The 27783-nt window shown below is 50.1% G+C and overlaps 6 protein-coding genes across 6 annotated transcripts; 4 read left to right on the top strand and 2 right to left on the bottom strand.

Moving 5' to 3' along the window:
* Positions 1-912: 912 nt before the first annotated feature.
* On the bottom strand, positions 913-2151 carry J7337_009754 (uncharacterized protein; the record flags this gene model as incomplete). The annotated part of the gene is made up of 3 exons (XM_044827349.1): positions 913-1716; positions 1770-1910; positions 2026-2151. The coding sequence occupies 3 exons, from the start codon at positions 2149-2151 to the stop codon at positions 913-915; spliced, it is 1071 nt and encodes a 356-aa protein (XP_044677943.1).
* A 5334-nt stretch (positions 2152-7485) lies between these two features.
* Positions 7486-8420, top strand: J7337_009753 (uncharacterized protein; the record flags this gene model as incomplete). Its single annotated transcript, XM_044827348.1, has 3 exons — positions 7486-7621; positions 7696-8211; positions 8263-8420. 3 exons carry the CDS (start codon positions 7486-7488, stop codon positions 8418-8420), a joined length of 810 nt encoding a protein of 269 aa, XP_044677942.1.
* A 1373-nt stretch (positions 8421-9793) lies between these two features.
* J7337_009752 (uncharacterized protein) lies at positions 9794-13654 on the bottom strand (the record flags this gene model as incomplete). The annotated part of the gene is made up of 5 exons (XM_044827347.1): positions 9794-9806; positions 9880-10150; positions 10210-10426; positions 10483-12774; positions 12818-13654. 5 exons carry the CDS (start codon positions 13652-13654, stop codon positions 9794-9796), a joined length of 3630 nt encoding a protein of 1209 aa, XP_044677941.1.
* Positions 13655-20280: 6626 nt separating this feature from the next.
* J7337_009751 (uncharacterized protein) lies at positions 20281-22836 on the top strand (the record flags this gene model as incomplete). Its single annotated transcript, XM_044827346.1, has 3 exons — positions 20281-20434; positions 20520-22641; positions 22698-22836. 3 exons carry the CDS (start codon positions 20281-20283, stop codon positions 22834-22836), a joined length of 2415 nt encoding a protein of 804 aa, XP_044677940.1.
* A 1488-nt stretch (positions 22837-24324) lies between these two features.
* On the top strand, positions 24325-25447 carry J7337_009750 (uncharacterized protein; the record flags this gene model as incomplete). The annotated part of the gene is made up of 3 exons (XM_044827345.1): positions 24325-24615; positions 24804-25223; positions 25310-25447. 3 exons carry the CDS (start codon positions 24325-24327, stop codon positions 25445-25447), a joined length of 849 nt encoding a protein of 282 aa, XP_044677939.1.
* Positions 25448-25559: 112 nt separating this feature from the next.
* On the top strand, positions 25560-27037 carry J7337_009749 (uncharacterized protein; the record flags this gene model as incomplete). The annotated part of the gene is made up of 2 exons (XM_044827344.1): positions 25560-25641; positions 25935-27037. The coding sequence occupies 2 exons, from the start codon at positions 25560-25562 to the stop codon at positions 27035-27037; spliced, it is 1185 nt and encodes a 394-aa protein (XP_044677938.1).
* Between the last annotated feature and the right edge of the window lie 746 nt (positions 27038-27783).

The raw sequence follows: 27783 nt of genomic DNA, 5'->3' as shown, positions 1-27783 counted from the left end.
GTAGTTACGGTTGTAGTGAGACAGTCTCCTTCGTATCGATGATGAGCTTTGCTTTGATGGATCGCGGATGGTCTGGCTTCGAAAGGGATGGTCGTTGCGATAAGGCTGGACTGGGTATGGATGTTACGGTGGAGTTAGGTGTGGCTGCCTTCCATTCACTAATGATACACGTGCCTGAACCAGGGTCGGCCCACGCCTACACTATTTCTCCGGGGGTTTAGTCAGATCCCCCCACTAACATCTGGGGAAGACCCAGGGCTTCGATGAATGGAAACATATAGTGGTTAGGTACCTCGAGCACCAATGATAATAACCAGGCATTTGAACTTATCGATTCTAGAGACTGATGACAAGACCAAAGGAATGTACAATAGTCCCAAATTGCTACTTAGCATTAATGTGATGCCTCAACAAAGAGTTAGGGCATCTGTTTCTGAAACCATCCAACTAATGGGCTAGTCTAGTGAGTGTACTAATGTTTTTTTTTTGTTTTGAATAGTAGGTATATATTGTCTGAGCCATGGTCATTTCCGTTGAGCTCCGATAATACTATAAACAAAGAAAGAATTTATCAACATAAGTTGTGTAATATAAAGGCCTCAGGTGCGAGTAACAGCACTGAGGCAGAGAAGCTATCATGTCTACCACAAGCACAAGTGGCCATGCTATGCACCCAATATTCGTCAACCATAACCTTTCGTGAACCTTAAAGTCCACATGCAATACCCAAACCAGCCAACTCCGGGTGAAGAAGGACGTTCGATAACAGCTGTTCTACTCCTAGGTACCCAATTGAAGAAACTCGATGCCAATGCAGCCCACAAAGCCATTAAACACCGAACAAGATGCATTCATACTGTCCCAGGCATTCCATGATTTTGGTCATAACCATACGGGTGCCTGGGCGAGTTATCATCGCACACTGCTTTCGACCACCTCCTTCTTTATCTTCAACGAGTCACGATAGGCCTTCATCGTATCCATCATGCACTTGGCATGAAGAATACCCATATCACTCCATATACACTCCATCACCGCCACAACCCAGTCCCAGTATGCTTCTGGGACACCAGGAGCACAGGCAGCGACTTGAAGGTGAAACAGAACAACGGGAAGCCCGGCAGAGCCAGAGCCTGCCCCTCCTGGTCTCTCGACTGGCACAGCAGCCTTTTCCGTGAGAAGCGGGTGTCGCCAATGTGTTGGGGTGCTCACGAGAGTGTCGCGGGCGAGTTTTCTAACGACCTCGTATCGATGTCCGTATTCAGCCAACGAGATCAAGGGCGCGCTGGATTTAGGGTACGCCTTGATGAATTCGATAATTGTCTGATTCAAGAGAGTCCGCGCCCATCGGTAATGTCCATACATCCGTGCAACAAACATGTCGAAATAGACATGACACGCGCCATCGAATACCGCAGCGGCCGGTAGGTGCTCCGCTTTCTCTTCGCGAAATCGCCAAGTAGGCCCAAGGTTTCGTTCCCAACCAAGGAATGACTCGTCGATATCTAATAATTGCTTCAGGGTGGACACTGTGATGGAACGACCGTCGACCAGAGCATGAGTCTTTATGTACGTTGAGACCTGAATGAACCGCCCAATCAAAGGGCCGAGATCGGTAGCAGGATGGTCGACTGGGTCGAGGAGGGTTCTTGCAAACGAAATCCATTCGAACAGGGGGTCCGGCAGAGGCGTTGCGGACATTTGAGCAGGTATAAACTGGGAAATTATGTGAGTAAATTGGGACGGTGTGCTTAGAAACCATGACATACAAGAGAATAAGACATCTGTACCATGGCACGAACACCGAGGAAAGCGGCCGCTGGCATAGGTAGCCATCGTCGCAACAGAGCAAGCCCGCCCATAACATGCGCATGAACGTGCCCTAGTCCTTGATAAGCTCCTTTGACAAGCTGGAGACGGGTATTAGCAAATCAAAAGCCAAGATTGGGCAGGAGAATGGTAGATCGGGGAGATGGGGCTGACCATGCGGGTGTGTTGGCTAGCATTAGGGGTCGGGGCACAAACCTCGAACATGGCAAGCATGACGACGGAGCGCATCGTGACCTCAAAATCCGGCATGCTCGAGGTCTGTACGAGGCGACCAGTCTGGCGCAAAGCCAACCCATATCGTTGACGGGCTATCGTCATCATGCTGGGATCGTCTTTGAGATTGGAAAGGCTAGCGAGGCCAACTGCGGCCATCACGTCTTGAACAGCAGGGTCCCATAGCCATTCCGTGTGTGACAAGTCGCCGGGGGACCTAGGCTCATCTGGATGGCCTATCAGGTAACGGTTGACATAGAACTGAACGCCCTGCTCCTCGAGACTCGGGTCGATTGGCGGTGAAAGCCTTGGTGGCCGTATAACGATACGTTGTCCCGTAGAAGCATTTGAGGTTGTATGATATAAAGACGAAGCGGGAGATCGAGGGGCTGGCGATGGTGTTTGCTGGCTCGTAGTTGAATCAGGAGATGTTGGCCAGCCATCCCTGAATGATTTGTAGGAGGATGCTATCGCTGCGGGACCAGGATAGCTATGTAGAGACGTTATAGAGGAAGAAGCAGAAACCGAAGAGGCCTGCGTAGAGCTGTTGGACGAATAAGAGGAAGCCAGAGAGCTGGAGGATGTTTGTGTTGATAAACCCTCAGAGGATTCACCAACACCCCATTGCGCATGTGCTTTTTGTATCACCTTGCTGCTCTCGTCTCGAAACATGAGGGAGAGCTGGTCACGATAACCAGGGCACTTTTTCCCAACCCGAATACATTGTGAGCATTCCGGTTTGATTTTGTCACACTGTTGAGCAGAATTGCCAATTAGTCAAAGTTCACGAACTGCTGTATGTATAGAGAGTTGCAGGTCGTGAATGACGCTAGCGGATTAACTCACCTTGATACGTCGCACGCGACAATTCTGGCAGCCCTGAGAGGCTTTCCCACAGTAGACCATGGCCACTGAAAGTTTTTGAATCACCACGGTGTCTGGCCGAGAGCTGGACACCGTCGATAATCGGTAGGACCGGGGCAGTGAGATCGGTAGCACGGTGACGGAGTTCGTGGAGGCGGGTGGGTACCGGATATACCCTGATTCCAATATATAAGTAGTGACGGAGATGGCAATTGTGCTCGCTCAAAACCACAGGCTATGAAACAAGTAGCGAACGGCTAATTATGGGAAACTCGGGTCAGTTGTTGATCAAAACCCTGACAGTCGTGTGTTGCATCAGAGCTTGAAACAATAGGGGTGGTAGATCGGAAGACAAGACCAGGTAAATAAGCATCGCCAAGTTGGAATGGCAGAAATGCAGAATAAGGTCAAATAGCTGCCTCAAGAAACAAGTCCCATCCCGAATAACTTAAGTAACGCGACGAATCGCGTGTAGATTGACCTTGTACTGCTTGCGCTGGCTGTCTCAGCCACTCATCCAGCCCAGAGGCCGAAAGCACAACCTGCCCACTCGCAATTCTGACGCTACCACTGCCGCCCGTGGCAAAGAGGCCTAGAATAGAATAGGGAGCGCTGTCGGATGAACCAGTATCCAAAACCAGTAGGGGACCAGCCGGTATTGGTGCTGGTGCTGGATCACAACGGTCACAACGGCGGCTATGTACTGTAGACAGATGTCAGACAAGCCCGTTGTGTTTCCGATAAGTAGGGGTGTCCCGCAGCCCAGGGAGCTGGAACTGGAATCGGGACGAGAGGAAAAGGAGGGAGAGTGGAATAAGTTGATGTGAAATTGGCGGGGTATTAACTTATGGCCAAGGTACTAAGGTTGGATAGAGAATAGATGTTTACTTTTGTCGGCACATGTGAGTGTGTTCAGCCAGTCCTCTCCCGTGATTGATTGATTGCAACGAGACCGAGTCAAGGCCAGGGCCAGGGCCTAGGCTGGTGCTGTGCTGAACTGGCCTGTCTTGTCTGTCCTGGCTTGGATATTTTCGAGTAAGGGCTGGTAGGTACCGCAGGTAGGTAGGTAGGTAGGTAGTGCGGAGAAAGGGTTGGCAGACTGTGTACACGGTATATGGTATGGTATAGGTTGAAGATGCGAGTGATCTAAGACGAAAAAGACATGGCGTCCATAGAGAACGGCCTAATAGTTCCAGTATGCCCCGTCGGAATTTATGGGAAATACTGTCAAAAAAGGTCGTTGAAAGAATTAAAGATCAAGCAAGGATGAGTCTAAGTATGGTAAAGTAGAGGACGGAAACGGAAGCCATCCATGGATGATGGGAGGTAGGTGCTCAGACGGGACAGCCCAAGTAGTGGACCCGGCTGTCCTAATTAGATTGCCTTAGTACTACCTTAAGAACTCATTAAGGTACCTATAACTAATAGGCACTACTAACTGCTACCTCCATACCTTACCTCCACTAGTAACTGTCCATAGGTACAGCTCGCTAGTATGCACCGTTAGCTAGGTACCTACAGCTACCTTAGGTACGGCTACAGTGCCAGTGGAATGCTTGCCGAACCGACTTAAAACCAGGCTCGGGCACTCGCCGCATCGTATCATAGGTAGTAGGTAGTAAGTATGGACTGTATCTCACCTTACCGTATCACACAATCTATGATATTGAGATTTCAACCTGTCAGCATTTTAATTAATGTGTGGACCCAAATCAATGCTACCTCTGACGGTCGTATCGAGGGAATTACCCATCGATCATACCTCATCTCGGCGATCGTCAGCCAGCATTGTTCAACTCCAACCCGTTGAATTCGATGGTAACGTACGTAGCTGACCGCAATCCGCACGGAGATCAGGTAGCTCAGCTTCTACCCGAGGACATGACAGAAGCCCAAGTCAAGTCTAGGCCCAGGATCATACCGACATCCCGGATACTGGGAAGGTCCTTGGAGGTCTTGATGAGGGAATGGGGGGCCTCTAGACTATCGCTCAAAGTGGACTGCCAGGACTGCGTGATGTGGTGCGAAGTGCCACTTTAGAAGGTCTAGGCCAACAGGGACCACCTTGCTTGTTATTGATCACAACTCATAACTCGAGAGGGGAAATTTGAAAGGACGAAGGTTTGCAAGGTGACGAGAAAGGTGGAGGTGGCGCATAAAAGGGGGACACAGAGGTAGCTAGCCATACGGGATCATTGTAGGGTACGTTGGAACTAACGTTAGTATTAGATGGACGTTTTTCTTGGGCGGTTTCTGATAAGTTTAATAGGGGTCCCCATCCAGTATGTAAAACCTTACCCGCACGAGCTGAACTGTATGTGTGTATGTATGTATGTATATATGTATGAGAAGCAGGAAGGATAGCCATGATCCAGTTAATGGAGCTGAATCTTTTAAGCTCGAGTCGCCAATATTAAGGAGGCAGGGGAATGTTGATTGCGGAATGGTCCATATTGCCGTTACCATGGGAGTGGGTAAAGCTGCAAGATACTGTATGTACAGTACTTACCAGGAGACCAGATGAAAATGGAACGGCAGATGTTATCTGTTGCTTACGATATCAAAACACGGCACGGCAGAGACCACTTGGCGCGTGGCTCTTAGAGCAGGCCATCCCGGTACGGGAGTCACGGAGGTAGGGAGAGACGACTCGTGCAATACGATAGACGCATTAATTCATCATTTCAAAGTCGATGACAAAGTTTGGCCTCACAGATATGTACACAGACAGACAGACAGACAAACAGACACAGACCTTGAACTGACATTAGCTCGTAGGTACGGACGTGCACTCTCTAGCTTGGCATAAAGATTTTCAGCTCTTGGAGAGCGGTGTGTTGAGGAAAACTCGAAACCTCTGAGGACCAACCAAGGGCATTGCATCGAATCAAACTCAACAGAGGCTTTTATACATACATAGAGAGGTAGAGAGGTAGTCCATCGACTTACATACCTAGTCTACCATGTTGTCTCGACACTTGATCAATTTCCGGACAAAAGCCGGGTCTCGGCCGAACCGATGCTACAGGGCTGCAGATTTGTCTCGGGGCGGTAAGGCTGGTTGGCCGTTACGCCCGTCGTATCTCAAGGAGCTGCCTGATTCGTAAACATGGATACTAGCTTAATACATAGGTAGGCGGGTTTTTTTAGTAGGTTACCTACCTAGTATACCTTAGTCACAGCACGTAAACTCGATGACGCGCTCAGCTAAATTTGGGGCCAATTTGGCGACTCAGGACTGCAAGCCATGCCAAGAATCCAATCTACCCAACGTTATCCGTAGAAGCATTGGATCCAATATTGACCGCCGAAAGGCCATGCATTGGATTGGATGCTTTGAATTGTTGCCCTCCACTGTCTTTTCCCGACTGCGACTTCGGTAGATTGTTCAGGGACATCGAATGCCAAGTCGGAACCTAAGGTAGGTAGGTAAGCAAGCGGCATCAAAGCTTTACAATTGAATTATAGAATTCCTACCAACTTCTTCTTTTGACCGTTGAAATACCTCTACTTTCCGAGTTGTGGCTTTTACCCAGTACACTGGCTGGCAGACTGGGCATCCGTTTACTGGTAGCTCTCCCTCCACTTACATGACCCCTCAAGATCAGGGTCATCTGAGATGACGTAGTCGACATATTCGACTCTATCTCGGCCTTCCCCAGATAGGCTGTCCGGTTCAACACCAAAACACTGACACAAATTCCTTAACTTCAACATAAGTCAAGCCACAGGCAGATGCTTAATCTCTGTTTGCTCTTTGGTTAGGTACTAGGCTACCTTACTTTTATCTTGTCCTGCAGGTTTCTTCCTCTCTAGCCACACTCACCCACCCTTGTCGCTTGTACGTCCGCCTTTGGAGGGTAGGTAGTGCAACGTCATACCCTCTTCAAAGACCAACCTTTTACATCATTCACCCAACCTATCCAAGCCTGGAATATTATGGGAACACTGGATGCTGAAACGAGAGGCCGGGGAGACGGCTCAGAGCCTGCTGCAGTAGTCTAGGGCCCTGTCAGCTCCGTCGATCGACCGCGGCGTCATAATTTGAGCCGCCACATACGAATGATGGACTCGAGGACTCTTCTGCCTTGCCTTGACTCGGATGGGTAGGTAAGGTACTTTTGGTCATGTTCTACAGCAAACAAGTAGTTGCAATGTTGCACAACTTTGACTGGTTGGATCCGGCAAATAACGTGAATCCTTCCAAGGGTACTGTACTTTCTAAATCTATTCATAGGTAGTAGTCATGATGTGTACTGACCTTAGGTAGGTAGGTGCCTTAGCTGACTGAGGTACCTGTTGTGCTATCTGCGTCCCTCGCTTGGTTGGGTTAAACAAACAACGACGTCAGAGCTACCACACAACCTCCCCCCCCTTTGATTTTTACCTTTCTAAAGCTGAAGAACCTTTTATTTAAACTTGAACTTCCCCGTGACGCTCCCGCTCGTTCTTTATCATTTTAGTTCTTTACTATACCCCATCTCGCTACCAAGATACTTAACCCAGCCATTCAAGCTTCAACTGCACGACAACCAAAGATATCAAACTTACACAACTGTCACAACTTGATCAATTACAATGGAGACCATCAGCAACCTCACCGCCGCCGCCACCAAGGCTGTTTGGGGAGACAACCAAACTGCCAACAAGGAGCCCGTCTCTGGAGTCCAGGGTGACACCAAGCACGGCGAGCCCTACGATGCCGGCAACCTGGGTACGACCTCTACGCCTGGACTAGGTACACAAGCAAATACATCTGAATGATATCGCTGACACTGTTCGGTCTAGAAACCCCCCAACAAGAAAAGGTGGCACAAAACTTTGGCAGCCACGGTGAGGAACGCGCAACAGGCCTTGGGCATGAAGCTCCCGTCTCTAAGCCCACCGAGACGACAAACGCTGCTTCAGCCACACCTTCAGTTCCCACACCCAACCCTCACTCAAAGGATACCTCTGCCGGCCAGAATGACACCCGTGACCCGGCGCAGGCGGACAAGGGCAACAAGGACCTCCACGACGTCGACGACACTTCTGAGGGCACTGACGTCAAGCTCGGAGAGGGTCCTGGACCTCAGCCTATCGAGAAGCTTGCCAAGGAGCACGGAGGCGATGCAGGTAATGCTCCCGTTGAGGGAACTTCTCACAAGCCTACTGAGGTTGGCTCCGAGGGAGCTACAGAGTCAACCAAGTCCGAGAATCAACCTCATGACCCCAAGGAGGACGAGTATGTCACTGCTAGCGGTTTTGCTGCCGACGGTGGTGACTTTGACGCTTCCAAGCCTGGTGCTGGACGTGAAGCTGACCGTGAGTCCACAATCGAAATGCCCAATGTTTCGTTATACTAACGCCCGTCAGGCCTGATGGAGCAAAAGGGTATTCATCTTGGCGAGAGCGAAAGCTCAGATCATTCCAAGACCGAATCGCACTCTAGCGGCAAGCACCACGGTTCTGATGAGAAGAAGGACAAGCTAAGTATCGGCGAGCGCATCAAGGCCAAGCTCCACAAGCACTAAAGGGGTGAATAAATGTCGCGATGTTTGGAAGAAGTTATTATTAATGATGGAGAATGATATCCCGCACGGCCGTTTCGGCGCTTTATTTATCAACCTATGCCCTGTTGTTTTTAGTCGTGGTTTTACATTATGTACGTAGGTACCTCCGTACTCCGTAGTCAACCTAAGGTATCTTCAGTATTTGGTACCACTATTATCGTCATTCACTCAATGCCAGCCGAGACGCGGACTGTCTCGCTGAACTCGGTGCCGCCTTGTCGTGATACATGATTGGATCCTATGCGAGGCCTCGTTTCAGTGCTGTCACCAACACGTTATGTATTATCAGACCAGGCCCCTTGTCAGGTGGTGTACCGCCTGGAGGCGGCCCGGAATAGCGGGATGTTGGGCAAGCTGGGGTAAAGAAAGATACACGAGACGAGGTGTGAGATCCCGACGGATATTGCATATTCGTTTGTTTCTGGTCAGCGCTCCTTGCATAAGAGTGAATTGAACTCAAATTCGGGGAAATTATCAGATACATCAACGTGATTGATTCTCACTAAAAATCCATACATCGATCGATTCGAGAATCACTACCAACTTGCCCGTGATACGAATAACCGAGCTAACGTGACGGTCCCTTGTTTGAACTATACAGATACACAATCATGTTGTTTGTTTGTAAAAGAATTGACCATGCTCCACTAGATGCTTCCCATCATATCATGCGCCCTACCTCTGGGGTCTTTCAGGTATATTCAATCCTCGTGCGGCCAGCGTACAGTTGCAAATGCCATCAGTGTCCACCAAGTTTCCCAATCCCTCTCCCTTGCAGGCTTTCTCAATATGGATGTTGGTGCGCCGAATAAATTTATCATCAAATAACCCATTCCTTCACGTAAAGGTTGCCTCTCGGCCTTGCCCGGAGCCTTTGTCAAAATGCCTCTCCCAGCATTATCAATGCCCTGCCGAGCATCTCCGCACTTTGGAACCCCCTGTCACCAATCATTTCCCACCACACCAACTTTTCCGGGCCGCCTCCCGACCATGCGGTGCTGGCTTTCTTGTGCCTCTTCCTGCCACTATCAATCATGGGCGGCGTCCATCGCATGATATCCGTCCCATGTAATGGCCACTCAGGACTATCGTGAGCTCCGAGGATCAGTGGGCCGGGTCGTAGTACTACCCCTCCTGGCCCTCCTCGATTTTGTTGTGGATGCCTCGTTGCTTGAAAGAATGCAAGCTGCATCGATCGTTCAAACAGTTGCATGGGTCTGGTGTTTATAGGAACCCAGACTCGGCCAAGACCCTGTAATTAAGAAACATCAAGTAAGCATATGTCTCTTCATCTTAACTGAAGACGGCAAGCCACTAATGCGAAGTGGCCTCCATCATTGTGCAAAACTAAACAAGGGGAACTTAGAAGAAAGATGGCACCGCTCCATACGATGCGGGCGTATTCCGCAATGCAACATACCTCACAATCTTCTCATCCTCTCGCTCACGAGGCTCAACTTGCAAACTCTTGTCATACATCTCGTGAACATCCCCAGCAGCCTGCATGTTGTTTAAGATGTAATCTTGCAGCTCAGGCACTGGTTGCAGAGAGTACCCCACGTTCTGATACTGCTGGATATCGCGAATGACCTCAGCAGTTTTGGCACGTTTAGCAAAGTTAATGAGGTTAGTCTTCTTGATGATGGACGGAATGCCATCCTCAATGAACGTCAGATCAGTTAGATAGACACCTTTTCTGTTTGTTAATAATGTGATTTGTCACCTGCTTTTCGGGGAAAGGGGTCCGTACCGAAGAAAGGGATACAAGGGGGGTTGGCTGCATGAAGAGCCTCTCGGTACTCTCCGAAGTTCTTGGTGCTTGCCATCACCCGCCGCATCGATTCTAATGTAGCGTGTGTACGTTGGGGTACCTGGTCCCATGTTCGCTTAAGACGAGCGATGGGTGCAGTGCCCAATGCGGAAATAATCGATGTTAATGTTGAGAAGTTGTTCAGGGAGCGGCAACGCTATTGTCAGTCAGCAGGGGTTCCAGTGACCCGGCATCATATCTTTAGTTACTCACGTCAGCAACAGAAACGAAGTGCTTGATAACAACCACTCGCTTCTTGACTTCCATTTGCGCCAAAATCATCTCAGCAACCCAGTTGGTCATCTGGTTAGAGTGGAGGATGAGTGCTTTAACGTTGGGGGCCAAATCGGGCTCACCCTCGGGGACCTTCTTCTGCCACGTCTTATTCAGACATTCTGTCGCCTTGACCTTGCCGTACAAGCGAGATTCGACAATGGTGAGCTGGCGGGCAAACTCAACGACATCAATATCCAAGAACTTGAGCTTCTTCATGTTCTTAGGCATGATCGGTGTTGGCGTGTTCTGGTTCACAGTTTGAATCATCCTGCGAGCGCCAGCCTCCTTTCCACTGAGCCTCTGATCAAGGACCGCCATTAAGGGCGCTGAACCAGGAGTTTCTGTAGACTTGACCGTGTCTTTGGCGAAACTGTAGACATCTCGAACAAGTTGTTTTGACTCGTCGTTATAATCCTCCATCCAGAAATTATCGAACCAATTCTTTAGAATGTTAACAACACGGAAGCGAATAAGCTTTTGCTTTCGGTCCCTCCAAATCTCGAAATCCGCCTGTGATAGACCTTCTGGCGGTTGGATGTTGAATCGTTTGATAAGCATCTCGAAAAGTTCCCGAGCTGTTGTGAATGATCGGTAAGTGAGAAGAAAGGTATTGTTGAAGTTCGAATCGAGCTTATCGTGGCGAGTTAACTGTTCAACAAGAGCGAGGAGGGATCCTCCCTTGACAGTAGGTGGTGAGGTCTTGCTATCCCAGGAGACTTCATGTTCATAATCTAGGAGTAAGAATTCTGGTGTATCTTCGGTCACGGGAACCTGAGGCGAAGGATCTTCGCCAAATATCTTCTTAACCTTGGAATAATCGCCTCGTCGCATATTGCCAGGAGCAGGCTCGCCTTCGGTGAAAGATTGTGATGTAATAAGTGGTGGTCGTACAGGAGCAGTCCTTGATTCTGTTCGCTGGTGCGGTCGGTCATAAGGCATTGTCTCGCCTCGTTGCAGGGTGCTTCGGACAAAGGAATTCTCCCGAGGTCGTACTTCAGCCTGATGTTGTTGCATGTTAATTTGAACCTGTTCAGACAATAGTTGAAGTGAGAATCCGATATGTGAAGAGTTGGTTTCCAGGGCTCTGGCACATTGTCTGACATATTCCAGCCGATTCTCCAGTGCTTCACCACGGACTTCGGACCATTCATCAGCCAAGGGTCCGGCGACAGCTTGGCATCCAAGAATAAGATCAGAGATATTGTCGTAAAGGCTCTGCTTGTGTGTTCCGAGGTCAGCTAATTGAGGCGTCTGAAAGCTGTTGCCAAGGGAAGACAGATCGATCGATTCAATCATGGCAATCCATTGTCTGAATGTATCCAGTACCCTACCACCGGCAAAACAAACATTGTTTCCGATAACTTCATGCCTGTAGGGTGTAACTATTTTCTCTAGGACGACCAAGCTCTTGTCGAGCTCTCGGATGCTGGATACCAAAATGCGCTTCTGTTCGTCCAGTCGCTCGAGCATCTTGTTGTCGAGAATTGCAGTTGGCTCCACGACGCCCTCTTCATCTTCGAGGAAGTTGGCCGTGATTTCATCTCGAGGGCCCAGGCCGTTGTTTTGCCAACTCCCACCTGTGTTGCTACCAATCACAAAGCCTGGGAAGAGTCGAGGAATCTCCTCGCCTCGTTGTTGTCGAGCCACTTCCACATAGCTGTATACGCCCATGAGAACTCCGTCAGCTTCCTGAAGGCACTTCTGGATGGATTCGGCATTGGGCCAGTCTGCAGCTGCTATGTGAGAAGAGATTACGAGCTTGGAGAATTTGGACATCATGTCTCGGAAGTGGGGGTAGAGGGCCTTGTTCGTTGAAATGATAGATGGCTGGCCAGAGTGGTTATCGGTAGTCCCTGACCCAGCAGCGAGTAGCAGTCGTAGATGGTCAGATATGTCTTCGGCTTTTGCTACGTATTCTGAGCGGTTATTGTTCATGATGGCTTCCCGATACCGATCAATAGCACGTCGCATATTAGAGACAAGAAGAGTCCAGCTGAGTGAAGGCGTAGAGCCGTCGTCGAAAAACGATCGAGGAACTGTAGCTGTGGTCGGTAAGTTATAGGTAGTGCTAGTAAAAGAGGTAGCGGATGCTATATTAGGGACCTGTCCTGCAGTAAGATGGCCATTGGACGAGGCACCATTTCGCAGACGGCCAACAGGCGATGCGCCGTTGATGGAGTCCATAGAGGTTGATGGGGATAAGGCACCGAAAGAGGCGCGTTTAGTATGCTGGTGAATGTTAGCAACCGAGTCATTCAAACATCAGGTTTACTAGCTCGCTGTGTACCTTGGAACGGCGTGAGGCCAGTCTAGATGAGTCGCCCTCGGCCTCGGATGCGGACGTCAGATACTCGTCGTCCTCATCTTGAGTCAAGCCACGGGCCATCATCTCAGGGGGCGGCCTGGTTTTGTCGGGGATATTGACGTTCATTCGATCTCGCGGGCCAGTCTCGTTTGAAGATACGGGAGACTCCAGGGGCAGTTCCATGCTGCGGTCTCCTGTCATCATATTGTAATAGAACAAGCGCCCGTCGGGAGTAGCTTGTGGGATCCAAAAGTCGGCCCTCGAACTATCTCCTCCGTCGGTCCCCTCGAGGGGCAACGCGATAGGGCCGTCTTGTTCGGAGTCATCGTCTTGGTCATATTGGTCGTCATACATCTCAGGGTCTTCGGCATCATCCTCGACAGCGTCAAAGGTTCCATTGTGGGCGCTGTCAGGTATATCGTCGGGACTCGTGATAAGCTGGCAGTAGTTGCTAGGGAACCAGCCTCGAACACCATTTATAACGCCATCCCACCAGCCGCTCTCGAGCTGGGTGATGACTTGAATTACATCTCCTTCATGGAAACTGAGACTAGTGCGATCGTCGGCCTCGTAGTCGTAGAGGGCGCGGACATACATGGCCCCCATTGGGGCGGTACCGACGATGCCGTTCATGAGGCCCCAGGCGCGATCAGCCCGAGTTGTCGAGGATTGTTGATCGGAAGCTTGAACGGAGGCAGCAGAAGTGATACGCACGGAAGCGGACGGTGAGTCGCCGGAGGGGTCGTGGATAGTGCGCGAAGAGTGGATACTTGGCGGCACGGCGGCGGTCTGTATCTTGAGCATATTGCGGCTGCAAAGCTCACCTCAGGGCATGGTAGAAAGCGGCAGGCCTATTGCTCGTCAAAAGGGATGCCGTTTCTGGGGATTGCGGTTCGTGACGCTGACGCAGACGAGGCGACGCACAGCAGCATGCCACGAGAATTACGAGAAGTCGCAGGAGTCGTGGGAGGTTGCAGGCCTTGCTTGCTCCAGAAAGCAGAGAACGGAGAAGAGGGCCAAGAATCCAGGGGGGGTTGCTGGTTAGAGGGGTGATCGCGCTGGGACCAGGCTCGGATGCGAGTGGACGGCGAGGGGCTGACAGGACCAGGAGAAAGCCCAGAAGGGAAGAAGGCAGCCTGCAGCGACAGGCGATTTGGCTGAAACGATACTAGGATGGACAAGTACATAGGTTGGTTGGAAATACTGTACGTTTCCGTTGGTGAAAAGACGGTATAGAAAAAATGACTGTCGGGTCGGGTCAGCTCAGCTCAGGTCATAAAAATGACAGTCAAAGTTGGCGGCGGCCTGGCTATTGGATTTGGCAATGAATAAGGGACGGGATAGGGGAGCCCAGTATCAACAACCTCTCGGACAGCCGCGATAGGCAGACAAAGTCCACGGTTGCCAGGCCCGTACACCAGAACGGAGTGGGCGCTTTGGAGTTGATGGCGACTCTATCAAATAGGATTGATTAAAGCAGATAGATGTTGATGTAGGAGCGACGGGGGGAGGAGAGTAGCTACAGTATACAGTATTTCTCCAGCCTTGCAGTTGAGTTGCACCATTCTAAAAAAGGTACCTACCTACTAAGGTATGGATTGAACCTATGGACTGTACCGTAACTTACAAGATGCTACTAAAGTGACAAGAGCAGCCTGAGAATTTCAATGCCTCTCCACCGATGGATGGGATTTCTCCACTGGAAAAACCACGTCTCAATGAAACCCTTCGTGTCCCGTCCATCAGCCCTTTTTGGCAACTCGTTAGGTTTCCAATTCAGTGACATTCAAAAGTAGAAACGGGGCCGACACAACATAGCCGGCTTCTAGGTCTACTAGCTACATACATACATCCATCATCCACCCATCCATACAACATCTCAGGCTGTTGTTACGGTTGGGTTGCAGCGGCCAGAAGTCGCCGAGATGAAGCATTATAGTACCTAGCTCACTTCAATAATACGTATTGACCTAAGTAGTTAGTGCGAGGGGACGGTGTTGGCAAACAACAACCATCAGAGAAACAAACCTATCTCAAGGTGCTAATAACGCAAGGTGATCAACTGTGTCCATTGTGTGGGTAAATTGCCAGAGAATCAATGTATCCGTACATGTGTTGCTGTTGGCTCGTCTCTTAGACTTTCCGTCATGTGTGTTAGATCGCCGAGAACCTCAGTTCAGTACCTCTTGACGTTTCGTCATTCCGACCGGAAGGTGTAACAGGTCGTTCTTTGACACACAACTTGTACAATAGTAGAGTCTTTAACAGACCTCTCATAGGTAATCGACACTGGCTGATACTGGGTACGCACGATTCAGGAGTGGCCTTGCGAGTGGCTGGTCGCTCGTTCTCTCGTTCCCTTTGACTTGAAATGTCCAACGAATGAATTGACAGTATCGAATATCATGCAGCATGCAAGTGATGAGTGTGCAAACAAGAGGCATTGTCCAGCCAGCGACTGCAGGTGACGGCTCTGTTTGCTCTGCGGACATCAACATCTTGCAGATCGACACGGAGAAACGATGCGCTCCTGTTTGTTTTACTCGCGCACAAAGGTGAGTCAGCAATGATCAGGTCAGATCAGTTCGTGAAGGTCCCGGATAACATCACCGAATCCGTACTAACACGACCTTAAAGAGTTGTGATTGTCGCACAACGCGCTCTCTGCTAAGTGACAGATAAGACAAGTCTTCATGGTTGGGCCCCCTTACCCTCCAATCTTACTTTCGTCTTGCTCTTCGGATAGGGGCGTTAAGGAAACGTAAGATATGGATCCCAATAAGTGACAAAATTATTCAGACGAGTTTGAAATATTTCAAGACGAACTTAGCAGCCTCTCTGACTCGTCATTTTCCGTCCCCTACTCGCAGTCAGGTTTGGCTCAAGTATTAGCCTATGGGTGACGGCGCCATGCGAGCCCGTCTCCCATGACTACGGCGCCGATGTGCACGTCCATCATTTCTCCTCCATCCCACCGCAACACTGTCTGCTGAGGGAGGTGCTGGCTGGAAAATCATGTGTATCCTCTTGATAGCCTCACAGCTATTCGGGTAGCTGTGGCTGGTTTTGCATTATCTGTGTGTCATATTGGGGTTGCATTCCGTTAGTCTTTGAGTTTGATGGGAGGGTCTCTATGTACATACGTTAGGACATCGCAGGCCACCAACAGAGAAATACCACCAAGGTTGAGTTGAAAACGAAGCAGGCAGGCCAGGAAGAAAAGCACACAACAGCTCCATAGAAGCAAAAATGCACTCCACCATACGTCGCCTTGACACCACGTGGAGCCTGACCAAATTCATGGCTCCCTACACCGGGAGACTGCCGCGGACCCGCCCGCTATTGGCGTGGATCTCGTAACTTTTGCTCTGGAAACGCAAGGGTCAAGAGAGGAAATTATGCATCATCTTTTAAAGTTCCAGGCGTTTTACAGCAGCCAGGCAAGTAAGATGCGAATACCGTTGGAAGCAAATGTGTATCGTCCCGATCCGTGCCGTCTGAGTTGAGTTGATACAGACTTGAACGGGTGGCTAGAGACTGAGCGTAACAAACAGTATGCCAGATCGCCAACGTATTGTTGCAACCACCCAATCTTTTGTAGTTATTGCAAAACCGGATGACAACCCCTCAAAAGACGATGGACTTCCCCTTCATCCTTTCCAACATTTGGTGGATTATCAACTGCTGGATCCGTTCGGGCGCCAGTGCCGTCCGACCGTTGCGGGGTATAACAGCATTACAGGACAAATAGGTTGCAGATCCGAGGAGGCCGGCGAGCTGAGAGGGGCTCAGTAGAGTAGCGTATTGCACAAGTTTCCACAGCGAGATGAACCCCTTCTAGCTCGCGACTCGTTTCCCCAAAGCTATCCGTCATGTTCATTCCTCTCGTAACAAGTTTTGCATTGTGGCTTGTCCCTGGCGTAGTGGATACGAGAATGAATCAATTCATGTTCTGTGCTGGTGAAAGGAGATAAAAATGGATTTTGTCTGGTCTTGCCATTCATGGCAGATCGTAGAAGCTGAGTGTCAAGTGTGACGCTGCAAATTACCAATGATCGCGCATGATTCTCCTGTCGATCTCGCGGACAAGATCAGTCATTCACCTTTAGAGGTGTTGAAATGATGATGCTGTACATAGGAATTTTTGACCTCTTTTGTGGAACGTTCGCAAATCTGTGATCTTGTTTGCCTCCCTGCATCTGATTTGGTATTTGTTATCATAGGCCTTCATGTGCGCATACCGACCGACTTGTTCAGATTAACGAGCCCCTTATCAATCCCAACCTTAATCACGGCACAGCCGATGGTGGTCTAGCCAAGTCTCCCTCGCAGACAAATCAATACTGGGACACTTGGGAAAACAGTGAAGCCTGCCTAGCTGGCCACGACTTGACTGAGGTGTTGCAGGTGTTGTCAATGGGTGGGATCAATAGGTGGATGAAGCAATGTTCCAGAGGAAAACATGGATGCCACGGACTGTTTGATAGATCAAATGAATCTTGGTAGCCGTGCACGACGATGAGAGGTCGCTTGTATGTACGGAGTAGCCCAGTGATAAATAGGTAACTGATGGTATAAAAAGGTTGATAAAATTAAACACCCCTAATCGTACGGAGTAGAGATTAGAGTGTTCCAGAGTTGTGGTTTAAGCAGCGAGCCGTGTCGATGTGATATTCAACACTGTGTATGAGTACCTGTCATACACGCAGGCGCGTACAGTGCATATCAGGTAAGGCCATGCGTTCTGATACAGGGGTAATTGACGCGAAGCCGACAGCAAGTCTCATCAACTTCCCCGTGTAGACCGTCTCCCGCTAGAATTTGACGCGCTTGACCGGGGAACTTCACATCAAGTGGGGCGCGAGATGCAAGGCGTGCCCGCGACGACTGTGATCCCAGGCCTTACCAGGCCTTACGCCGCTGTGCTGGGAACGGATCCTCTCTTTGACAGGCCGTGGTGCTATGACGCTACGCCTGAATCGCGTTGGTTGAAGTCGAAGACAGTACTGGGACGAAATGGCCAGGGCATTCTCCGTACAGTACATACACAGAAGTTAGAAAAAGGCGGACCTACGGGTCCCGAGGTAGGCGTGGTAGGAACTGTAATTATGCTGTATTTGGTCAACCATCCAGCTGAAGCATAGGACCAGAGGCTGCTGGTGAGTTTCTGGTAGTGATGGAGCCACCTCAGCTTCCCCGCCTTATCCCTCTTGGTCTGGATGATTTCATGATTTTTGCGATTACGTTTCCAAGATCTGACTGTTTTTGGCTGCTTGGCCGATGCGCAGCGGCTGAGAATTGGCCTTCCCATCTTTAGACTGGCCTGTTGCTGTGTCATCCTTGGTGGCCAACGATAATGCGTGTCTCGTGCCTCGTTTTTCGTTCCTCACGGTACCGGTACCATATCATTGATTGCCATGCGGTCCTTGATTAGACAGTTCTGTCCCTATTGTTGCTATTGGCTTCCATTCTCCGGCCCCGCCCCCCCCCCTGTTTCCTTTGTGTCTTTTGACAAGCCCCCCCGGTCCCCCTTATCCCGTGGATAATGTGCTAGTGGGCCAGTGACCTTGTACCGCCATTCTTCGAGGCGGACGGGACGGATTACGGAGTGAGTGGATAGCCGTTCCCTGTCGGTTCAGCAAGGTATCTCGACACCGACATTGACTCCGACTTTTTGTATCCGTCACCGACTCTATTACCGTCAAGTATACGATATATCGTTCTTGACCGACGGTTCAGTAAACGGAATCGTGCCTCTGACTCTGCGTTAGGGCAGGCATGAGAGAGCAAAAATACTTCTCGGTTGTGGATGTCTCCATTAAACGTCCGCTATCGTTTCCATGTGGATGTGTCCACTCAGGCTGACATAATGAATCGCTGGCGAGAAGAGAGAAGGTTTGGCGAAGCGAAGGCTTGCACCTCTGCAGGAACCCAGGGAAAACAGTGCACCCAGTGACGAGTTTATGCAAGTATATTTGCATGTCTGTCAAAGTTACAGTGTACCTCGGCGATCTCGTGCTCTCACGTCTTGATAGGTCTGCTCCCTCTTTGATTAGCTTTGATTGCTCCGTGCCGGTTATCGTAACTTTGCGTCCCGGCCGTAGTGTAGATAGTGCCTGGTCCAAAGAAAATAACCCAGTTTTGTGTGTCTCTCTGTACAGTATTTCGTCTGTGCTGCTTTTTAATTGACGGATGGCGTTGGCTGCTAGGTTCTCCTGACAGAATTTTCATTGTCGGTGCTCGCTCGCCTCGCCCAAAGCTGAGTTGCTTGCTTCTTGTTCATCCACAAAGGGTTTAGGGGCAAAACGAATGGCTGAACTGCCCCTCGCCGCCCCTCCACCGAATTAGGCCCCGCTATTGTATCAGTGGAGCTTTGTTCGGTAAGGTCAGGTTTGTGCTCACCTGGTCTGGTCTCTGGTCATGTTCGGTACGAGCTGCTCAGAGGCGGATGCCTGGACTCACAGGGGTGTGATGGGGGCTAACGAGCCTAGCACTCCTGGCCGAACGCTGGAAGCTGCTGCTGCATAGTGCTGCATTGGCTCTTTCAGTCGCTAAGAGCAAGGTACATACCTGGGCAGTTAGCACGTCCACGCCCACGATTGCCCGCCAAGGAAGGTCTACAAGACACTCCATGCACCTCTCTCTGTGTGCTGTCGGCCTTAGTTTGTCCATGCTTTTTGTGCTGTGCTGTGCTGTGCTTCGCTGGCACAAATGCTCAATTTAGAGCCCAGTCACTCTCATCACTCACTAGGTAGGTTGTTCAATCAGTCCAGCCTCAGCCAGTAACTTTTCAGCCACCCCTCTCCCTCCCTCCCTCGTTCCTTCCATCTCTCCCTCCCGTCGTCTCTTCTGTTCTCATTCCCTCTTCTTGGTTTTCCATGGATGTTCCCCTCCTTCCCTCCCCACCCAGAAAATAAGTGCCCCCCCAAGTCCCGGGTCACTCTCCCCTCCGGATTTCTCCCCTCCCTCCCGTCCGCCCCTCTAAGTCTTCTACGTCTGCTCCCCTCGCTTTTATTCCCTTCTTCTTCCAATTCCCCTCCATCACCAGCTCGACTCACCCGCAACCATCTCGCAACACTTCGCCCGTCTCATCACGACCGGTTCATATTTTCCAAGAGGCCATCCAGAGCCTTCATTTCTCAACCAATACCAATAAACTCAGCTTTTCCATGACCATCGATCAATCATATCCAATGACCATCATTACGTTCAAGATCACCGCTTTCACCCTTTAAACCCCACGGGAGCGCGCGCGCAAGCGAAGAGCTAGCAGTCGAGAGCGAGAGCGAGAGTCACAACATTCTACGGATCAGACGATATTCAACCATCGTGCTGTCGGGCCCAGCCTAATTGTCCGATTTCCGATCGCAAACTTGCCGTCGTCCTCAGTCGCCTCCCAAATTTAGGAATCGCGACTTGACCACGTCGAGATGCCCGGTGCAAACGTAGCAGTCCTCCCGCCCCCTGCGGCCTCGACAGCGTCTTCGCGAAAGGCCTCGCTGGCACCCGAACGTAAATACAAGTGTCAGTTCTGCAACAGGGCCTTTAGCAGGAGCGAACACCGAAGTCGCCATGAACGATCACGTACGTGTACCACCAGTCAGCCCTTATGCCAAACCTTTCACCCCGCGACCCCTCTTCTCCTGGCCATATGCTGACTCATTCGCAGATACCAAAGAGCGTCCTTTCAAGTGCATGAAGTGTAGGAGTACTTTTGTTCGTCGTGACCTTCTTCTTAGACATGACCGTACCGTCCACGCCAAGGATGGCGGCGTACCTCTTCACAGCGATGGCAAGCGCCGGGCCGGTCCCAAGACTCGTGCTGTCGGTGCCCCTTCAAAATCTGCCATCGCTATTGATACTTCGACCCTGGAACAAATGGAATCTGGTGCTGATGGCATTTTCGACGTTGAGACGGCTGCCATGCTTGTAGCCGATTTGCATCACAAGGCCACCGCTGCTATGCGTGAAGACCACTCATACGAGGACAGTCCATCGATGGCTTATTCACCCCACAATGCTTCTGCTATGGAGTCTACTGTAACCTACCCTTCCGGCGCTATCGCATTACCTCAGGTTCAGTGGGATGGTTTTATGTCTCAAACAGTCGCCGAGCCCAAAGCCCATTCGATAACGTCCAGTGCATCCGGGTCATTCGAATCTCAACCTTCTTTCGCCAGCGGCACTGCCCTGCAAGCCAACTCGAATCAGCTCCCCCCTATCAGTGGACAGAACTGTAATGGCCTGGTACCGGCTCTACAGTCTATGATCAACTCGTTGCCCAACTCTGCAGCTGCGCCGCCATCTCCATGGTCGTCAGAGTCATCCAAGCCTGGATACAAAGCCCCTGAAGTGATGGGGGATGATGAGCGCAACGCTATCCTTGACAACATTCGCAGTGCCGACAGCGAGCACGCCATCCCTGAGGGTTTCCGCCTGCCAGGCCTGGGTTCCTTGAATCGGTACCTTTCAACATATTTCGGTCTATTCCATCACCATTTGCCTTTCTTGCACCCTGCCTCATTCCGTCCCACCAAGGTCTCACCCCAGCTTTTGTTGGCGGTTCTCAGCATTGGCGCTCTCTATGCTTTCGACCAAGAACAGGCATACATGCTCCACATTGGCTCCAAGGTTTTAGTTAATCAGTTTCTACAAAGTAAGGAGAATTTTAGCTCCCGAAAGTGTCCCCTGTGGACCATGCAGAGCAACCTCCTCAACATGATTTTTGCTAGCTGGAGCGGTGACCCCAAGGGTCTGGAGTGGACCTGCTCAATCAAGAGTCTGCTCGCCAACATGGTCGCGGGTAACAGGTACGAGCTGAAGCTACGCCAAGAAGCTCGGTCAGGTGCAAAGCCCACTCGTGCCGAGTGGGTAGAAGATGAGGGCTGCCGTCGTACATATTACGCTGTCTACATATTCTTTGGCCTTTTGACACTTACCTACAACCACACACCGGCCATCAGTTTCAGCGAGTTTGAAGATTTACAGCTTCCTTCCACCGAAACGCTATGGAACTTGCAGGTACCAGACGAGGCGGCATGGCAAGAGCATTTGGCTGCTTCCACTACCGTGACCTTTATGGAGGCTCATGACAACCTTTTCCAGGGCGAGACGCTTCGATACAGCACATTCGGCACCCGCGTCATGATCAACGCTTTGTTTCTTGAGGTCTGGTATCACAAGCGCAGTCCTGAGGCACTGCAAGATGTGGTAACAGAGTACAAGTTGCGGCTGGCGCTAGAAACATGGGAGAAATCCGTCGACATGTGTGAGGCCGAGGCTTTTCCTGTGCCGATCAGTGCTCCCCACAAAGGCCATCCTTTAATCTTCAACGCGAAAGCCATGTACCGTAATGCTCGTGCCCGCCTGGAAGTTGACCTGAAGGCGGTCCAGGAAGCGCTTCGCTACCATGAATCCTATGAGGTTGCTGCTGCGATGACGCATGCCCGGGATCGCGTGAAGCGCTCGAGTGAAATGATCAAGGTTATTGAGGAATGCTACAACTGCCTGGAGACTGTTGTCTCGCAAGGAGTCAGATGGATCGCCCGTGTATCGCCTACCAACTGGAGCGTGGAGCATGCGCTCTGCGGAATGGATCTCATGATCATTCTTTCGCTGTGGTTGTATCGTCTGGAACATGACGAGGAACCTGCGACTCAGGAAGAGATGGCCATGTACAACAAGGTCCGACAGCTTCTTGTGAAGGAGATTGATGAGAACTACATGTCTCAGCTGAGCGCGGTTGTCGCACGACTCTGGGGCTCGATACTCGATGAAGTTGTTGTTTGGGGGTATGTATCAGCGGTGCAAACATCTCTCAGTATCACATTGCTAACACAGTACACAGCATGACTCGACTTATGGGTGACGCCTTCAAATTGCATTCACAGGCTCTTGTCGGCTATGTCGATGATCCCGAAGCATCCTCAAATGTCTCGACTCCCTCGATGATCTCGCAGGGAGCAGATGAGGATAGCGTGTACTAAAACTAATTGGCCATGACTGAAATGACTTTTTCCTTTGTTTGCCCTCGGGCCGGTTCGGGCTTTCCTTTTCTCCTAGGCATATACCTCTCTGCTTGATTATGTTTGGTTTTGGTTGTGGGTTAATTCGTTCCTCTCTGACTTGATCGGCGCGAAGGGCTCGGGAGGGAGTTGGACTTGTCCCGTCTCCTATGAATTTGTTTTTTGCAGTCTCCTTATGGTTATCATTTCACTATCTCCTTGGCGATACCCGAGACAGGGCGGGTCATCGCAATGTCCAGTCTACTGCAGTTTTACATGGCAAATCTGTTGTTGTTATTGTTGGGCACGTCATGCTTTGTCGTTTTTGTTTACAGTTCTCTCTCTCCCCTTGTTGCATGGTTACAAAGGGTCAAACGGCATTAGTTGGGGTCAAGGAAGGGGATCAGGAAACGGTTTTCGCATTGGGCTTGTACCCCGGACAGAGGGAACTGGATCATTTGCGTAGTGACAGCGCAGGCTAATGACTGCGATGGCAGGACAGTTGGCAGGTCCAAGATGGCTGATGTCGCCTTCTACTTCCCCTGTTCTACATGCTATGGCACCTTTATTGTTTTCGTCTTATAATATTTTTGTGTGTTTCTTTCGGGCTGCCGGTTTGCAGGCAGTTTTCAGCGCTCGGCTCCGTCTTGGTCTGCTTCTTCTCATGGTATGGCATTGCTCTGCTTCGCCTCTTGTTCGATTCTTCTCCTATTTATTTTTCACTTATTTTTGTCGAATTGTTCAGTTTGGCTTTGATACCTTGTTCGATATACAGATTGTTTCTTTTGCGGCCACATGACGGCAATAGCATGATCTGGCATGTCCTTGGAACCCCTTTTTGGGCCCATGACGCAGCGTCGCATACCGTCAAGAGGAGGCTGGCCCATACTCGTGTATAGATGAATAGTGTTTGCTTTGAATAATCAGCACCTGTCAAAACATCATTTCTTGTCTTTTTATCAAGCCCGTGACATGTTGAAAGTGATCAGCTCCCGATGCTGGAAGGAATTGTCCAGGGAGTCGCAGGCGGGCCAAAGGCGACATCATCACCAACAAAAAGAAAGGCCTCTCATATGCCCTCCAACCAAAAGTACTACCTGTAAGTCATTACCTACCTAGGTAGGTACTGACCTACAACACCAAAACACCATGTTTGATACGAGATGCTCTTTCTCCCACACACCTATGCATGCAGGTACCTTAGTACTTACCTAAGGTACCCTGCCCTGTCCATGGAAGTTTCCCTCGGGCCTCTGGAGAACGTCCTTCCGTGAACCATCTAAGCTCCAAAGCAGGCACCTCTGATGAATTATTCGAGGCTGTCCAGCTTAAGTACATTGCCTTATATGAACCTGGGCCTGCAATCTCAACTTGAGACTTACAACTTACATGGTGTCAATGTTGAAATACGCTCGTCACAGCCAACAGAGCCAATTCTGCTGAGAAGGCCCAATCACTTCCATTTCTATCATGATCCTCCCTCTTACACATCTTCTTGCCACTGCTCGTCTGGTTTCTGGAGCGTGCGAATGCGGTTTCTCGATCCAAAAACCCGAAGGCGATAGCCCAGTCGCATTCACTGATCTGCTGGAGACCAAGTTCAGCCAGCTGCATAACATCTCTGAAGGGCACGACTGGGTAGCTCAAAACTTTACAGTATCGGCAGCAGATGGTAGGGGTAACTTCGGCAAAGCATTCCTGCCCAACAATGTCAACACTCATCGAGCAAAGTCTGGAGATGATTCTGGGCTTGAGCTACATGTAAGAAGTGCAGTCAACAAAGACGATGCGATCCCGTCGAGCGAGGTCGACACCACGAGACTTGACCTTCACTGGGGTTCATACCGAGCAGGAATGAAACTGACGGATGTCAAGGGCACCTGTGCCGCTTTCTTCTGGGCGAGTAATCGGATGACAAGAGCGATGGGCGAAACTGACCAATGAAACAGTATTTTAACGATACTCAGGAGATCGATATCGAGTTCCTCTCTCAAGAATTTGATCACGATAATGGTATATACCCTATCAATCTGGTTGTCCAGTCCAAGAAATCCTTGGAGGCTGGCTATGATGCCAGCAAAACTGGCAGTTTCAAACGAGTCAAGCTAGATTTCGACCCGACAGATGCTTTTCACGAGTACCGCTTTGACTATCTTCCAGGACAGGTCCTATTCTACGCTGACAGTAAACTACTCGCTCACATGAAAGGAGCCGACATGCCTTCTTCTGGGGGCCATTTGATTCTTCAACATTGGAGTAACGGCAATCCGTTATGGTCAAGCGGTCCTCCAAAAGAGGATGCCACCGTCACTGTCAGTTATGTCAAAGCTTACTTCAACTCATCAAACAGTGAACGCCAGTCGCGACTGGTGAGACGATGTTACGAATCGTCAGAAACTTCAGTGTGTGCGATAAATGATTCGGATAATGATGAAATCGATAGTGCAGGTGCTAGCACAAGGAGAGTCGCACAAGGGAACTCTGTCTGCGTCTTGATTGTCGGCCTGGTAATGCCGTTTCTGAGCCATGTTTTCTTGGTGGTGTGAATGGGTACTTGATTATCTGCTACGAGTTTGAGGGCGAGGAGCCGTGATCGGAATCGATGTTTCGTTATGGTTTATGGCGCAGTCGAGAGAATTCGAAGTATTCAATATTGTACCATCATATTTGATCGAGGAAAAATTCCGTCAATTTGCACTATCGCGATGTTGGTTGTGAGAAAACTGGAATCAGTGAGTGCTGACGTAGTTGAGTCAGAGGTTCAAATCTCCTCTCCCTTACCTCATGGTAGGTACTTACCCAAGCATTGGATCCAATTCCATTGCCTCTACTACTTGGCCAAGAAACCAACAAAACTGGGCCTAAATCAAGGCAGAAGCCCCTTGTGAGGTGAGGGGTTATAGATGCATTTTATAAGTAATAGATCTTTCCTTCAATACAATTGACCAACCTGCTATCGTATCCACGATATCCTTCACTACTTATCCTACCTTTTCCATCATATTACCCTAGTAGTGAGCGACACTTTGCAACTATGCCTACAGAACCCTTCCTAGACATTATCCTCACCAATCATACAGACTCCAAGTCACTCTTTGCACACGTCACAGGTCGGGATGAACAGGGTGTTTTGATTCTTCTCGCGGATGGAGAGACGGTTCATCGGCCAAAGTCGCCGTCTGAGATACTGCAGCCCGTCGGTGCAGATATCGCCATTCCCGTTGGAGGACCAGGAGCTCAAAAGAAAGTACGGATACCGCATATCTTTGGAGGGCGAATTTGGTTCTGCAAAGGCAAGCCAATCACATTTCTTATCAACCCAGGGCCAGCTGTGGTTGAACCGTCTGTAACGAATCCAACTGATGCCAACTTTGATGCTGATTGGGGATTCTGCGAGTTCACCTACAACAACGATCAGCTGTACGTCAACGTGTCATATGTTGACTTCGTAAGCATTCCGATCGGTCTGGAGCTTGAGAACGAGGCAGGCCAAGTCACGCGTGTTCTGGGCATGCCCAAGGATGGGCTTGATCAGGTCTCCGAGGGTTTGAAGCGCCAGGGCGAGAAGGACGGCGCGGGCTGGGAGAAGCTTGTGGTCAAGTCCAAGTCTGGCTCCAACCTCCGAGTGTTAAGCCCGAACGCCGGTGCAGAGTTACATCCAGGCTTGCTGGAGAATTACTTTGCGCCAGAGATTGACGCGGCGTGGAAGCGCTACGAGGAAGAGGACATCGAAATCAACACGCAGGCAGAATGGGGCGATGTTAGGGGCCGCGTCCACGATGGCAAACTAGTGTTCAAAGATGTTGGAAAGGACAAACTTAGCTTCCACTTTGAGAAGCCATCTACGAGAGACATTGTGTCTTGCAGCACAGGACCGTTTGCGAGCAGCCCGGATGTGACGCCAGCGCAGCTCAACGTCGGAGCGCGTATTGCGGCGGCTCTGAACCGGACAACGTTATCGGGAAATTCCCGGCAGCCCGAGGGGGAGAGGGTCGAAGAGTATTACTGTAAAGGAGAGGGAAAGACAAATCACTACTCTAGAATCTGCCATGAGGTCACGCTTGAGGGGAAGGGTTATGCGTTTCCGTATGATGATGTTGGTGCATCGGGGGGAGTCGATCAGAGCGGATTCTTGAATGATGGGAGACCAAAGGTCTTGACTGTTCATGTTGGAGGACAGTAAAAGAAGCAGACTGTGAAAATTGAGTTGATGATCAACAGCTGTCATGTCTCGCCAGGTTTATCCTATCGAGAAAATGAAAGAGGTCAGTCGAACGAGCCACTAAATTAACATGGCACCCTCAGCAGGCTTTATCATGTATGTAAGACAAGCGGTTGTGGCTGTTAATAGCATCTGCCACAGCCGCAATCAAGGAATGAAAGGGTTGCATAGTAGACTGATGGTCTTGAAATGTGACGTTGAGGGCCTCAAGTTTTATTTCCGAGGTACAGGGTGACCACTGAGTCTGACTCCTGCCACTCGGAGAGTATGCGAATTAGGTCATACCTTAGTTAGGCTTATTGTCAATACCAGAAATAAATATTTCATAGCGTTTCCCTCTTATAGGGTATACAGATATACAGGTCACCTCCACTATGAATCTCAAATTGGGGGGCAAGACTACCATCATTGGTAATATGTAATAAAGTCACTGAACTGCACACCAAGACAACCTGGAAGGGGAGGAGCACAGCCAGGCCCGCGCCTGCCCACCCAATCTGCAGCTAACAAGTTGCATCATGTCCAATCCAATCCAAAGGAAGGAAGGAAGAGATCCAATCATTCCGCATACAACCCTTATTCCTCCTTCCGGTTGCATATGTGCATGGGTCCTCACCTTATGGCTCGACCTACCTTGCTCCCTACCAAAGATACTTTTCCCTCTCACATCTAAATTAATCTTTGGCCATAGATCCTTGTTTCTTCAA

Source organism: Fusarium musae, chromosome 7 (genome assembly GCF_019915245.1).
Source record: "Fusarium musae strain F31 chromosome 7, whole genome shotgun sequence".
NCBI lineage: Eukaryota > Fungi > Ascomycota > Sordariomycetes > Hypocreales > Nectriaceae > Fusarium > Fusarium musae.
The sequence above is the reverse complement of the archived record's forward strand: the minus strand, read 5'-3'. Positions and strand labels throughout refer to the sequence as shown.